The sequence below is a fragment of the Caretta caretta genome, chromosome 2, assembly GCF_965140235.1.
Source record: "Caretta caretta isolate rCarCar2 chromosome 2, rCarCar1.hap1, whole genome shotgun sequence".
NCBI classification, from domain to species: domain Eukaryota; kingdom Metazoa; phylum Chordata; order Testudines; family Cheloniidae; genus Caretta; species Caretta caretta.
Genome location: NC_134207.1, coordinates 143,997,253 through 144,012,988, shown reverse-complemented (window position 1 = coordinate 144,012,988; position 15,736 = coordinate 143,997,253). Strand labels below are relative to the sequence as shown.

General features: G+C 43.6%; 1 protein-coding gene across 4 annotated transcripts in view; it reads left to right on the top strand.

Annotated features, from left to right (window-relative positions):
* The window catches only part of ADCY2 (adenylate cyclase 2), a 436,571-nt gene that overhangs the window by 200,851 nt on the left and 219,984 nt on the right, over positions 1-15,736 (top strand). For 3 of the 4 annotated variants that reach the window (XM_048839544.2, XM_075125465.1, XM_048839543.2), the window contains one exon: positions 8,678-8,827. The exons of the other annotated variant lie outside the window; for it this stretch is intronic. In XM_048839544.2, coding sequence (XP_048695501.1) covers positions 8,678-8,827 — 150 coding nt within the window. The remainder of the gene's footprint in view (positions 1-8,677; positions 8,828-15,736) is intronic. 4 annotated transcript variants of the gene reach the window in all.

Below are 15,736 nucleotides of genomic sequence, written 5' to 3'. Positions count from 1 at the left end.
GCTGTGGATGGCCCAATCGTGGGCTCTCCAGCAGCCCATCCAGGTGGCCAGTCCCTGAGCCACTGCCCGAGAGTCAGTGTACAGGTGTACCTCAGGGTCCCCAAGGGCAAGCGCCCGCCTCACTACCAGCAGCACAGTATAAAGCTCAGCATATTGGCTGGAGGCTCCCTGTCTCTTGGCGGTCTCACGCAACTGACGAACAGGATTTAAGGCAACAGCTCTCCAGCACTGCGTTTTACAAACATACCTGGCCAAGCCATCAGTAAACCAGGTGTAGGGCTGCTCGGCAGTGCTCAAACTATCAAATGAGGCACCCCATTACACAGTGGGGGCTTCAGGCGGGGGCTGGGCTGCAGTGGGGGCGGGCGGCCACCCCGCAATCCTCCTGGGGCTGCGCCATGTGTTCATGAACCTTACTAGTGTCCTGGGGCCGTGCGTGGGCACGGTCACTAATATACCACTTTTACTTTACAATAGAGCTTTGCTGTGCCCTCCCCCACTCAATTTCTAGTATTGGGGTCCAAAATCCAATTCGTGATGGGGATTTCAGGCTGTAAAACAACAGTCTGCCCCTCAGTCAGGCACTTGATTTTAATCGGGGTCCCAATCCGATGCCATAAGGGCCCTAACCTGGGACTGGGACACGGTGGGGCGGGGGTTCTGCAGGAGGCGGCGATGGCGATCCTGGGCATAGCAGTTCGCCATAGTCTTGGCTATCTCCTGCTGCTTGTGGTCCCTCTGCTGAGCCACTTCCAAAGCCTCAGTTAGCATGTTATTCTTATTCATGAGAGCCCGCTTATCATCGACCAGGATGCTTACATTCTTCTCTAGTTGCTCGTTATCTGCCAACAGCTTTTCCACCACCATCAGGAACAACCATCCCCACCCCCAATCCTTATAGAGTTTATTATGCCCATATAACTCTATTGCCTTCTCCATCTGCTCGGCCAGTTTGGCCGGGGTGAGGGGAACTTCGTCCCTATCCCATCTAAGCAGGGGAGCCACCCGGCATAACAATTTGGCCACCGGTGCCCAGGGAGGTACTACTCCAGCCTGGTGTCTTGTCGGTGGCCACAACCTCACATCCTCACTTGCTCCACTTCTGGCTACACCTCGCGGGGGTGTCACCAAGTGTATCCTGCCGATTATGCCAGGTGTCGGTCCCAAAGTGGGGGGGCAGGCCTCGGATACACTCAGTGAAGCCACGCCAGGTGCATAAGTATAATCTGTTTTATCGCCAAAGTATAACAAGCCTCCCAGCCTTCACATGTTACTAAATACGTGCTTTCCAGCAAGCAAGCAAGCAAGCAAGAATCAATGCTTATGCCCCTTCTGCTATGGACAGTCCTGGATCCTCCTTCCTTGTCCTTGAGGGCTCGTAGCAGGTGCTGCTCCAGCGTGGGGAATTCCTGGGCACCCACAAGGCCAGGGTCCGCAGGTGAGACTGTTTGTCTAAGGCAATTTTCATAGCTGCTTTTATCATCACCTCCTTCTGGGGGGCAGGGAGGGGCATATTCACCCACAGGTGGGCTCTGCCAGGAAACACTGTTGCTTCCTATTCTGACACTTCACAATCTTGGTCCTCACTTATCTCTTCACTTGTTTACCCAGTCGAGTGGCTGCAAGCCAGCTCGGCTGGTCAAAACCAGTTCACTGCTAGCTCCCCCCGAGCCATGCTGTAACAACAGCCCAAGGTAACTTATGGTCAGCGCAACACCCTGGCACCTCTGAGGGTGCAAACTCGGGAGATGTGGGATGTGCTTTATTTCCTGAGGTCATGGGTCTTTTTCTGCCAATGTGGGCTCTATGCCAAACTCATGACTGCTCCCACTGGTGATCTGGATTATTCAAACTGATGCTTTAATGGTTGTGCCTCCTGGGAAATAATAGGTAATCCATCCGAACAGCGGATACTGTACTCACTTCATAAATAAGTACACAATTGTCAAAACACCAAACAACTCCAATAAACTTTATATAAATAATATAAATGCAAAGAATGAGTTATACTAATATATATATATATATGAGTTATACTATATATATATATAATAACTCATTCTTTGCATTTCTGTATATATATGACTATGACTAGATTGAGAGAGTTCCAGAAACATTTTTTTTCTTTCACAAAGTCTCCTTGACTCTTAACGTTAAGTCGACCTTCTAACTAGGGTTGCCAAGCCTCCAGGATTGTCCTGGAGTCTCCAGGAATTAAATATTAAATTTTAATTAAAGATTATGTCATATGATGAAACCTCCAAGAATATGTCCAACCAAATTGGCAACCCTTTCTCTAACGTGTCAGTCCCCAGTCCAGGTCCCTGTTGGTGGTGCTCCAGTAGCTGCTGTAGGCACTGTTCCCTCTGTTTGTCTTGTCTGTGGGATCCAATGATCTGTAGAGCTGTCTGGGTCTCAGAAATAGCTTTTCAGCTCGAATGGATGGTCTGAATCCTCCTCACACTGTGGTAACAATCTTAGATATAAGATTTCTGCTCTTCCTCCTGGCTGAAATAACTGTTAGTGATCAGGCTGTAGGTGGTGACAGCTGTGGCAGTCAGCTGCACTGTCTGTCGGGCTGTCTTTTCTTTCGCAATGGTCTGGCAGGCCCTAGGGGAACCTCACGTGGCAGAGTTTCCTAAATGGGGATTGGGAAAATAGTAAAAACAGTCAGTCCGTAAGGGGAGCTGGGTGCTCCCTCCCCTTCTGGCTCTCTTCACTGCTTTCCCTCTCTCTTTCCTTTCAGCTGACACCCCAGGGAGAGGGGCTATGTCCTCTCTCCCCGGCATTTGGTCTCTAGGGTTACCAGCTGGCTGGTAATTGTCTGGCCTGTCTTTTTTTTAATGGATTTGCCAGTTTCCAGAAAAATCATTTAATCTGCCAGGTTTTTTTAAAAAGCTTTTTAATATTTTGAAGGTTTGCATTATTATCACAGTACAAGGAAGGAGGCAACTGGGATGTCTAATGTTAAAAGTTTCTGTGCCCAACTAAATATACTGCAGTGTTCCCCTTCCAGAATTTAAGCAATAATAGATCAAAACTGTTGAAAATATAGCAGCTGTCTGCCCACCAACAGGCAAGCGCACCGTGCCTATATGTGAGAGAGGGTCTGAATCACCTGAGAGTGAGGAGACATGCGATGTTATCAATCTTATCTATATGTGTTATCTCGATGGGGATATAAGTGGGTATTGAAGGGAGAGATTGTAGAGTTGCCTTGTGGTTGGTGGTTGAGGTTGCAGCAGGCTTGCCTTATCTGTGGTTCTGCTGGGTTTTTTGCATTTCAAAGGTGGTAACCCTACTGGTTTGTGGGGTAAAGAACCCATCAGAGCTCCCCTTTTTTGGATCATCTGGGGCTGCTGCTTTAGCTCCCTCCCTCCAGCCTCCTATCTGCTCAAGGAAAGGTTGCCTGCCAATAAGGCAGCAATGCTTCTGGGATGTAATCTTCAGTCCTGGCTGAGCCCAGCTTATGGTAAGGGAGTTGGAGGGTTACACTATGTAGTTGAATAAAGCAGCACATTCCTAGCATGCAGTACTGTGAATAGAGAGTGCACTGAGTGATGCCTTTACAAAAGCCCCCATTTTCCCTGGGCCAATTATCACTGGGAACAATAAGAGGTGATGGCCATTTTGAAAGTGGGCATCAGCATATAACCTCAGTCCCACTGAGAACAATGGGAAATGGCAGCCATTTTGAAAAAGGGCAATTCTGAATGAGTCTCTCTGAAGGAACTATTTGGTACCAGCCTGTACGGACAGATACACTTTCAGCTAGGAAAAACAACAGCAAAAATGGACATTAAATCCCAGCTATTTCTGTCCAAAGCTATTGCTCCAAATCTGCTTAACAGGGAGGACAGAAGGACGGAGACAACATTGTGTGTGTCCATGTGGAGGGGGGAAATATAGAGGAGGCAGGAGAGAGAAGGCAAGTGATGAATGGTGTGTGTGTTTATGTATGTTTGTGTATGCTGGGAAATGTGAGTGTGTGTGCAAAAGAGAGTGGGAAATGGTATATGTCTGTGTGCAAGTAGGGGCATGTAAGGAGAGGTAGAATGGAGAGAAACTATGTGTGCTTGCAACCATAATATAATAAAAATTTAATATCCTTGATTGGGGAGGGGAAATTACAAAGAAGCCCACTATAGTAATATTTAACTTCAGGAAGGGGGACTACACAAAAATGAGGACAGTAATGAAATGGAAATTAAAAGGAACAGTCACAAAAATGAAATGCTTGCAACCTGCATGGAAATTTTAAAAAACATTATAATAGAGGCTCAAATTAAATGTATATCTCAAATTTAAACAAAAAAATTTTTACGAGGACCAAAAATATGCCACCATGGCTAAACAACAAAGTAAAGTAGGTGCGTGGAGGCAAAAAGACATCCTGTAAAAATTGGATGTCAAATCCTAGTGAAGAAAATAGAGAGAAGCATCATCTCTGGCAAATAAAGTGCAAAAGTTCAATTAGGCAGGCTAAAAAAGAAGTTGAAGAGCAACTAAGCAAAAGATTCAAAAACTAGCCAAAACATTTTTTTAAGTACATCAGACTCGGGAAGCTTGCCAAACAATCAGTGAGGCCACTGAATTATTGAGGTACTAAAGGAGTATTCAAGAAAGACAAGGTCATTGTGGAGAGCCTAAATGAATTATTTTCACTGGTCTGCACTGCAGAGGATGTGAGTGAGATTTCCCAACCTGACCCATTCTTTTTAGGTGATAAATCCAAGGAACTGTCCCAGCTTGAGGTGTCAGTCGAGGAGAGTTTTGATCAAATAGATAAATTAAACTGTAATAAATCACCAGGACCAGATGGTATTCACCCAAGAATTCTGAAGGAACTCAGATATGAAATTGCAGAATTACTAACTGTGCTATAAAAACAAGGAGTCCGGTGGCACCTTAAAGATTAACAGATTTATTTGGGCATAAGCTTTCGTGGGTAAAAACCCACTTCTTCGGATGTATGGAGTGAAAATTACAGATACAGGCATAAATATATATACTAAACGTGAAGTGAAAAGAGTTACCTTTCAAGTGGAGAACCAGCGTTGACAAGGCCAATTGAGTCAGGGCGGATGTGGTCCGCTCCCAATAATTGACACCCTCAGAGGACTCAATCACATCAGCCACACCATTAGGGGCTCATTCACCTGCACATCTACTAATGTAATATATGTCATCATGTGCCAGCAATGCCCCTCTGCCATGTACATTGGCCAAATCGGACAGTCCCTACGTAAAAGAATAAATGGACACAAATCAGACATCAGGAATGGTAACATACAAAAGCCAATAGGAGAACACTTCAATCTCCCTGGACACTCAATAACAGATTTAAAAGTAGCCGTCCTTCAACAACAAAAACCTTCAAAAACAGACTTCAAAAAGAAACTGCAGAGCTATAATTCATTTGCAAACTTAACACCATTAATTTGGGCTTGAATAGGGACTGGGAGTGGCTGTCTAACTACAAAAGCAATTTTCCCTCTCTTGGTTTTGACACCTCCTCATAAATTATTGGGAGTGGACCACATCCACCCTGACTGAATTGGCCTTGTCAACACTGGTTCTCAACTTGCAAGGTAACTCCCTTCTCTTCATGTGCCAGTATATATATATTTATGCCTGTATCTGTAATTTTCACTCCATGCATCTGAAGAAGTGGGTTTTTTACCCATGAAACCTTATGCCCGAATAAATCTGTTAGTCTTTAAGGTGCCACCAGACTCCTCGTTGTTTTTGTGGATATAGGCTGACACAGCCACCTCTCTGATAACTGTGCTATGTGACCTAACACTTAAATCAGCCTCTGTACCAGATGACTGGAGGATAGCTAATGTGAAGCCAATTTTTAAAAAAAGTTTGCAGAGGGGATCCAGGCAATTCCAGGACAGTAAACATAGCTTCAGTACCAGGCAAATTGGTTGAAACTGTAATAAAGAACATAATTATCCAACACATAGATGAACATGATTTGTTAGGGAAGAGCCAACAGGACTTTTGAAAAGAGAAATCATGCCTCACCAACCTATTACAATTTTTGAGGGGGTCAACAAATGTGGACAAGGATGATCCAGTGGATATAGTGTACTTCGACTTTCTGAAAGTCTTTGTGAAGATCCCTCACCAAAGGCTCTTAAGTAAACTAAGCCAATGTGAGATAAGAGGGAAGGTCCTCTCATGATCAGTAACTGATTAAAAGATAGGAAACAAAGGGTAGGAAGGCAGGATAGCAGGCTAAATGGACCATTGATCTGATCCAATATGCCAGTCAGTTTTCAGAATGAAAAGAGGTAAATAGTGGTGCCCCCTAGGGATCTGTACCGGGAGCAGTGCTGTTCAGCATATTCAGAAATGACCTGGGAAGGTAAAGAGTGAGGTGGCAAAGTTTGTAGATGATACAAAATTACTCAAGATAGTTAAGTCCAGAACAGACTGTGAAGAGTTACAAAGGCATCTCACAAAACTGGGTGACTGGGCAACAAAATGGCAGATGAAATTCAGTGTTGCTAAATGCAAAGTAATGCACATTGGAAAATATAATACCAACGAGACATATAAAATGATGGGAACTAAATTAGCTGTTACCACTCAAGAAAGAGATCTTGGAACCATTGAAGAAAGTTCTCTGAAAACATCCACTCAATGTGCAGTGGCAGTCAAAAAAGCTAACAGAATATTAGGAACCATTAGAAAAGGGATAGATAAGAAGACAGAAAATATCATAATACCAATTTATAAATCCATGGTACACCCACACCTTGAAAACTGTGTGCAGTTCTGGTCACACCATCTCAAAAAAACATACATTAGAATTGAAAAAGGTACAGATAATTCAGCAAAAATGATTAAGGATATGGAATATGTTCCGTATGAGGAGAGATTAAAAAGATTGGGACTGTTGATCTTGAAAAGAGTCAACAAAGGAGGGATATGATAGAGGTCTATAAAATCATGAATGTTGAGGAGAAAGTGCATAAGGAAGTATTATTTACCCCTTCACATAATACAAGAACCAGGGCTAATCCAATGAAATTAATAGGCAGCAGATTTAAAAGTAACATATGGAAATAGTTCTTCACACAACCCGCAGTCAATCTTATTGCCAGGGGATGTTGTGAAGACCAAAGGTATAAATGGGTTTAAAAATGAATTAGATAAATTCATGGTGAATAGGCCTATCAATGCTATTAGCCAAGATGCTCAGGGATGCAACCCCGTGCTCTGGGTGTCCCTAAGCCTCTGACTGCCAGAGGCTGTGAGTGGGAATGAATCACTTGATAGTTGCCCTGTTCTGTTCCTTCACTTTGAAGCATCTGGCACTGACCACTCTTAGAAGGCAGGATACCAGGCTAAATGGATCATTGATCTGATCCAATATGCAAGAACAGCAGAAACCACTTGTCATGTACTGGTGAATCTGGCCATAAACGTTAAACTAAAATAAATGATCATTCATATTTTCAGATAATTAAAAATAGCAAGTGGTAATGTCCTCTTTTTAATATAAAAAGAATTCATTTTATGAATACATAGCAGAGTTGTTTTAAGGTGGTTCTGCCCTGTAGTGAAACTATGAAGGGGGAAATGTAATATGTCTTTTAAAAATCAGTTTATTCTAGCACCACAGAAACTCAAATGCCTTAATCATAATTGTATGGTTATTGCATGGTGTCATTACAGGGCAAAGATAAGATATGAGTGCCCTAATTGTATATTTCTACATGGGGAGAGGGAAGGAGGGAACAGAGAGAGAGTAAGCAACATGAGAATGACTCTGTAGCCTGGTGGTTTTGCACATTGGTCCAGGATGTGGTAGACCCAGTGTTTAGTCCCCCTACTCCAATGATTTTTTAATTATTTATCCACGATTCAACAACTTCACAAAACCCAATAGATAGAGCACTCACCTGAGAGGTGGCAGATCCCTGTTCAAATCGCTTCGCCCCCACAGTTGAAGGTGGGTTTGAACTGGAAGTCTCCTACATCCCAGGTGAGTATCCTAACCATTGCACTAAAAGTTATGAGGGAGCTCCTCTTTGATTGTTGTGTACCTACTGAGTACAGTGGGATTTTTGTGAATCTCAGTGGATCCTAAAACTGGGACATAGGCACCTAACTCCTTTTGTGTATCAGACCTTAGTGCTTGTTCTTGTGTGAAACTTAATGTTTCTAGCTCCAGGATAGTGGTGGGTGAGCCTCAAGAAATGCTTGACAGCCTCCTACTTGGCTGATTCTTGGCTGTGAGCATTTCATACTACTAAAGAAAATGGTCTATTGAAAGACCTTAACAATAACATAATTATTAGTAGCAAAGACTGTCATTTAGCAGTAGTAAAGCATGCCAGCACCTAATTAATGCTAACATTGCACACAGAAAATGAACTGAATTCCTTTCTCAGTATATCATGAAACAGGCAAACACATTATTCATCAGAGTTCTAAGTTTTTTCAAAAAATGAAAAAAACCAAAACGGGTCATCTCTGGGGATTTTGCGACCGTAATTATGAGAGCTTTTTGAAAGGAGAAGGTCCATTAAATATAAACTTCAAACAGGAACAAAACACATTAACTACAAAAATCTATTTTGCTTCTGCTTGTGATTATTTCCTGATACCTCATTTGAATAAGTTCACTGTCTCGCCTGTTCTTTTTTTACCCCCTTAGATATTGGCAAATGCTATCATTTTTATCTGTGGAAACCTGGCAGGAGCATACCACAAGCACCTCATGGAACTTGCTCTGCAGCAGACATATCAGGACACCTGCAACTGCATCAAGTCCCGCATCAAGTTGGAATTTGAGAAGCGGCAGCAGGTAAAGTTACTCCCATACCTTGGTCCATTCTGTTGCTTTTCCAAAAACCCCAGTTTATCAGAGCATAATCCACTTTGTGAGTACAAAAAGCTTATTGATTAAGTCACTGGAAGCTTTGCTTTAAACTCCATGCAAAATCTGTTTAATGATTGTCACATTTTTAATCTGAATATAAAATGACTTCTTGTTGTTTCTGTTATCATCTAAGCGTTTTCTCTTGAGTTACTTTATGAAAAATATTTTGTGGCAATGGAAGGTGAAGGCACTACATACATAGAACCTGTATTCAGGTTTGTCAGTTGTTTTCTTCTGATTGGATCAGCCATGTGATGTTGATCTTTGCCTTTGGGAAATATCCGTTCTCCCTGTCCAACAGAACTGCTCTAAAATCTTGCTGTATTGTCCTAAAAATGTATTTCAAGCTACAGTACAGATGAGTCAGGTGACATAGTTCTAAGGTTCAAGTAGGATAACAAAGAGCTGGGGGAATTTCATAATGAGAGCATCTGTCACTTATTGTAATAGCTAAATATAAGGCTGACTCTTTCTTTCTTTCTTTCTTTCTTTCTTTCTTTCTTTCTTTCTTTCTTTCTTTCTTTCTTTCTTTCTTTCAATTTCCATAGTGCCTGTCATCCTGACAGTTACAAAATTTTAAAGCACAAAATATCTCATCAGATGCTAAACAGGAAAACTGCATCTTACCCTAAAAGTCATTAGATTCAGACTTCTATGAACTGTTAAGGATCAGGAACTCAAAATAAGGGGACCAGGGGCTGAGTAATCCCTGTTGCCAGAAGTGGAATGTTCAAATGAATGTTCCAATAGTTAGTTTCAGAGTAGCAGCCGTGTTAGTCTGTATTCGCAAAAAGAAAAGGAGTACTTGTGGCACCTTAGAGGTTAACAAATATATTTGAGCATAAGCTTTCGTGAGCTACAGCTCACTTCATCGGATGCATTCAGTGGAAAATACAGTGGGAAGATTTATATATACAGAGAACATGAAACAATGGGTGATACCATATGCACTGTAACAAGAGTGATCAGGTAAGGTGAGCTATTACCAGCAGAAGAAAAAAAAAACCTTTTGTAGTTATAATCAAGGTGGGCCATTTCCAGCAGTTGCAAGAACGTGTGAGGAACAGTAGGGGGGAAAAATAAACATGGGGAAATAGTTTTACTTTGTGTAATGACACATCCACTCCCAGTCTCTATTCAAGCCTAATTTAATGGTGTCCAGTTTGCAAATTAATTCCAATTCAGCAGTCTCTCGTTGGAGTCTGTTTTTGAAGTCTGTTTGTCGAAGAATTGCAACTTTTAGGTCTGTAATCGAGTGACCAAAGAGATTGAAGTGTTCTCCAACTGGTTTTTGAAAGTTATAATTCTTGACGTCTGATTTGTGTCCATTTATTCTTTTATGTAGAGACTGTCCAGTTTGACCAATGTACTTGGCAGAGGGGCATTGCTGGCACATGATGGCATATATCACATTGGTAGATGTGCAGGTGAACGAGCCTCTGATAGTGTGGCTGATGTGATTAGGCCCTATGATGGTGTCCCCTGAATAGATATGTGGACACAGTTGGCAACGGACTTTGTTGCAAGTATAGGTTCCTGGGTTAGTGTTTTTGTTGTGTGGTGCGTGGTTGCTGGTTAGTATTTGCTTCAGGTTGGGTGGCTGTCCAGCAAGGACTGGCCTGTCTCCCAAGATCTGTGAGAGTGATGGGCTGTCCTTCAGGATAGGTTGCAGACCCTTGATGATGTGCTGGAGAGGTTTTAGTTGGGGGCTGAAGGTGACGGCTAGTGGCATAACAGAACCCCACTAGCCATTACCTTCAGCCCCTCGCTTGGACCAAAACTTTGAAAGGTCTCAATTTTGCCTTCTTCCTGTTCTACTCCTCTCATGGTACTGCTCTGCTACCTACCCCAATAATGGAGAACTAACAACTTAAAATGCCTTGTTCAAAAATTTTAAGTAACAAACTCCTTAACAGCAAATGTAACGTTTTTTGTCTGCATAGTAAACACTGGCATTTTTATCTGTTTGAATAATCAAAGTGGTGCTTTCCGTGCCTTCTTGATTGCAAAGATTTGAACTGCTACCTGCTGAAGGTCCACAGTCTGGGCCAGCTCATGCTCTGTTGAGATGGTTGCAAGGCCGACCAGCCTCTCCTGTGTCATTGTGGCGCATAGATGTGTTTTTATTAACTTCAGCTTGGAGAAGCTGCATTCTCCACTGGCAACTGTTACAGGAAGTGTTAGAAGTATGCGCAGAGCAACAAAAGCATTTAGAAGGAGGGTGGTCATCTTATTTGTGCACATATATTCCAGAACAGCCTTTGGAGTTGATCCTGCTGAACTGTGTCTCGAAAGGGCTTTCAGTTCATCACCGAAATCGGTCGCATCAATATCGCGCATGTCATCATGTGTCAGCACTGTCTCTAGTGCCCTGCATTGCTGGTGTAGGTCTTCTTCAGGTATAGTGAGGAGATTTGGAATATCATACAACATCCCAAATATACTGCTGTGTTCCTTGAGCTGCATGAACTGACTGTATTGCACAACTGACTTCACTGACATCTTCAACTGACTGTATTGCACAATCTAGTACCTGGTTAAAGAATTCAACTTTGAATTGTTGTTTGGGGTCTCTTATGGGATTATCCGTGCCTCGTAATCAAAATGTCTTCTTCTTCTGAGACTCTTGTATTCTTGAATGGGTGCGAAAATAACTTCAGTGTGAAATTACTCTGCCAACTTCAGTGCACTTTTCAGAACGTTTTGAAATCCCTCATCTGACCAGTAAGACTGTAAGTATGACTGCTTTGTTCAGTTGTTCCATTGCTCCAGATATATCAAGGTCAACACCTTGGAGTCTCTTATTTATTTCAAACAGTATGTCATGCCACAACACTAAGCCACACAGAAATTTGAAGTTATGTATTTTCCATGAGGCGCTGGAATGAGGCTGAGGCCCCATGTAGCCCAAAAGTGAGGATGGTATACTGGAATAGCCCGTCCGGGGTAGAGAACGTTGTCGTTTCTTTAGTTTCTTTGGTCAGGGGAATCTGCCAATACCCTTTTGTTAGATCCAGCGTAGTCAAAAATTGGGAACTAGCCAGTCGGTCAACCAGTTCGCTGATGCATGGTATGGGGTGTGCATCAAATTGGGATACTTCATTCAGTCCATGAAAGTCATTACAGAATCTTGTGGTACCATCAGGTTTAGGCACCAGAATGATTGAACTGGACCATTGACTGTAAGATTCTTCAATAACCCCTAATTCTAACATTTTCTTTACTTCAGCCTTGATTTCTTCTCTTCTGGCTGCTGGGATTCGGTAGGGTCTCAATGTTACCTTGGCTCTGGGTATCGTGGGGATATGGTGACAGGTCTCAGTCGTCTGCCCCAGTTTTGTAGAGAACACATCTCGGTTGCAATTAATCTTGTCGGCTGCCTCGATCTTTTGAATATCTGCCAGGGAGCGCAGCAGATACTCACTGTGACCCTCCACATAGCCCTTCTCTCTCTAGTGGCAAGGGTTACAGCCTACTGAGCCATTTTCATCATAAGCCAGCAAGGGAGGTGAGGAGAAGCCACCCTCCCTCTCACAGACTCTGTTGTCTCCCTGTCTCAGTGATTAATCGGGGAGGGGAGGGGGGAGCCCGGGTCCGCCCTCTACTCCAGACTCCAGCCCAGGGATCCTAATAGTATCTGCTATGGTAGCTGACTTTTTGGAAATAGGATGTGTACTATTCCCTGGGTCACTTCCCCACAGCAGCCCCCTCTCAATATCTCCTTCACCTTTACCTCAGGGCGTCCTTCCTTGCACCTGATATGGTTTGTACTGCTTAGTTCCTCCAACAGCACGGCTTCCTCCTACAGCTCCTGATGCATGCACCCAACTGACTAACTGGGAGGCTTTTAACTAGTTTCAGCCAGCCCCTAATTGGCTTCAGGTGTCCCAATCAACCTAGTTATCTTCCCTGCCTTCTGGAAAGATCTTAATTGGCCCCAGGTGTCTTAATTGACCTGGAGCAGCTGCCATTTATTTATCCTGGTAACAGGGAATTGTTTAGCCTGGGGCTAATATATCTGTCTCCCACTACTTTTCTATAGCCATCTGGCCTTGCCCCGTCACAATATGTTTCTGGTGATTCCATTTCCCTCTGCCACTGTTCTCCCACGAAAAGTTCCTGTCATAGCATTATCCTCCATAATGGCAACTATGGCATCATCTATCTTACCAATTTGATGTTTGATAGGTTTTATCGCCTCCACTCAGCTTTCCCATCATGTGGCACTCAATGGTTTCAGTTTCAGAGAGGATGTTCCCAGATGTTGCTTCAAAATTTGCCATGGATGAGTTGATGCAGAGAAAAATACACAGATGCTTTGAATTACATTAAAAAATTCAGCAGCCTCACTAGAAGCTGATGCTTCATCACTGACCACCAAGTTCAATGAATGAGAACTGCATGAGACAAAAAAAGCTCGAGGGTTTAACTCTCGAATCCATGTCTGCACTCCTCTGTTCTTTCCTCTCATGTTGGCACCATTGTCAGAGCCCTGACCTCTCATGTCAGCTATTGCAATTCCCGTATCTTCCAGCTTTTTAAGAAGCACATTTGTCATACCAGCTCCTATAGTATCATCAATGTCAGTAAATTCTAGAAAATGCTCTCTGACAGTCACCATTGCAGGGACATTTTCACTAGGTTCTGTTGTTGTTACAAAATGCACCTTTAAAATCATTTGTTCCGTATGGCTGATGTCAGGTGTGCAGTCCAGAGTAATATCTTGGTGACTTCAGATCTGCCACAATCTTCTGTTTGACTTTTGTTGCCAGTAACTGTATGATCTCATTTTGAATTGTTTTTCCAAGGTAGTGGTTTGTGTACATTTCTTGGGTGGTGACTCTTCTTAGATGCTCCTGGAGTACAGCATCGAACTCAGTCATCAGCTCCACAATTTTAAGGAAGTTTCCATTGTTTGGCACATGCAGCTGATCTGAAGTGCCACGCAGTGCTAGGTTTTGGGTAGCAAGCATTCTCACAGTGGCAATGAGCCTTTTCAGAACATTTTGCCAGCAAAGAGACTCTGATGCAATCTTCTCTTGATGCTGATCATCTATGGTGGCCTTTAACCTTAGTCTCGTCTCAAGCTCTTTCCACTATGAAATGCTCTGTGTTTATTTCCTGCCTTCTCATGGCATGCCAGTTTTCTAGCCAGATTTTTCCAGTCCTTTGTTCCTGTAGAATCCAATGTGTCTGGAACATTAGACTGGAAGAGTTTGCAACAAAAACAGTATGCAGCATTCTGGGTTTTTGAGTACATAAGCCATGGCCTTTTCACTTTGTCACCATTGGGGATTTCATGCCAGTAATGTGTTAGATGAAAACTTCTATTTTCATTGTCTTTGGGGAACATGAAGTTTTTCACTTGCTGTGGCCCATGCAGCACAAGGAAGTCCCACAAGCTACCGCTCAAGTGGGTCCACAGTCCTGGATCATTTAGACTTAAGGAACTAAACTCAGCAGCAGCTGTTTCTTGCGCCTCCACCACACTCTTCTCTGATCTACACTTTTCTTCAGGAATGTGCATGGTTATATCCATTTGAGATGGAGATATGGATGCTGCAGTAGCTGCCAGGTCACCTGCTCTCTGACTAACTGGAAGATCAGGCATCTCCTCACCACTCACATCCTCACTGGGGCTGGAAGGCTCACCGTGAACATCTGTGTCTCTGTATCTCAGGAGAGCTCCTTCCTGCTTAGATAGAAAAGCTTCCTTTGCTTTCTTTCTTTTTCTGAATGCTGCCCCAGAGGAGCGTTTTCTTCTTTCACTCATGACTGCTGTTCTGTGCCAGCTATAGTGACTCTCAACAATCAGTTGAAGGGGACAAATAAGCAGGCTGGTAGCAGGGCCTGAGTGAGGGAAGATATCAGTGTCTTAAGGGCCTAATTGGCTCCTACTACTTCAGTTGGCTGCCTGTTCTCCTCAAGTGGGTTCAGGGAAGCAGCAGGAAACAGGAAGTTCCCTGAGAAGCTGGTGTTAATCAGTCCAGGCTTCTGGGGGTGCTAGAGAGGTACATAAGAGGCTCCTCCTCCACTCTCTCCCTGCAGTTCTTGCTGCTTTCTGTTATTCCCTCTCACCTTTTCTCCTGCCTGCCTGTTATGTCTTTTGTGCCCTCCTTCCTCCAGCACAGCTCTCCAGCATCTCTGTGCATCTACAGCAGAGAGAATACATATGCATCAGGAGCAGACACAATTTTCTACACTTTGGTCCTAGTGGTTCCCTCCCACAATCTGGCACCTGAGGCGGCCGCCTCAGTTCTCCTCATGGTAAGGCCAGCCCTGCCAGACTGTCACTGAATTATCCTTGTTTTTTGCCATGCTGTGGGAGCAAAGCAACCGTAGCCAAACACACAGGAGGGTCACTCCTAGGCAGAGGAATCCTCCAGTGGTATAGAGCTGGTGTAGTGACTCCTATGATGAGCCCCCCCTCCCTGCACTCTGTGGTTGGGGAAAGTGGATATGGGTCTTCCCTGTGCTCTGGAAGTTCCCAGCTGCCATCATGGCTCCTTGGGGCCATCGCCAACCAGCATAATTTATAATAGGAATTAGGGTGCTCTTATTTATGTTTGAGGAACCAAACCTTTCACCCTCCTGAGCTGTGCTGCGTGCTCCCTGTCCAAAGTTGAGTATCAAGGACCAGTGTCCTTGATGTCCTTAAGGAATCAATTTTGAAGCACTTGGAGGAGAGGAAAGTGATCATGAATGGTCAGCATGGATTCACCAAGGGCAAGTCATGCCTGACCAACCTGATGGCCTTCTATGAGGAGATAACTGGCCCTGTGGATGAGGGGAAAGCAGTGGACGTGTTATTCCTTAACTTTAGCAAAGCTTTTG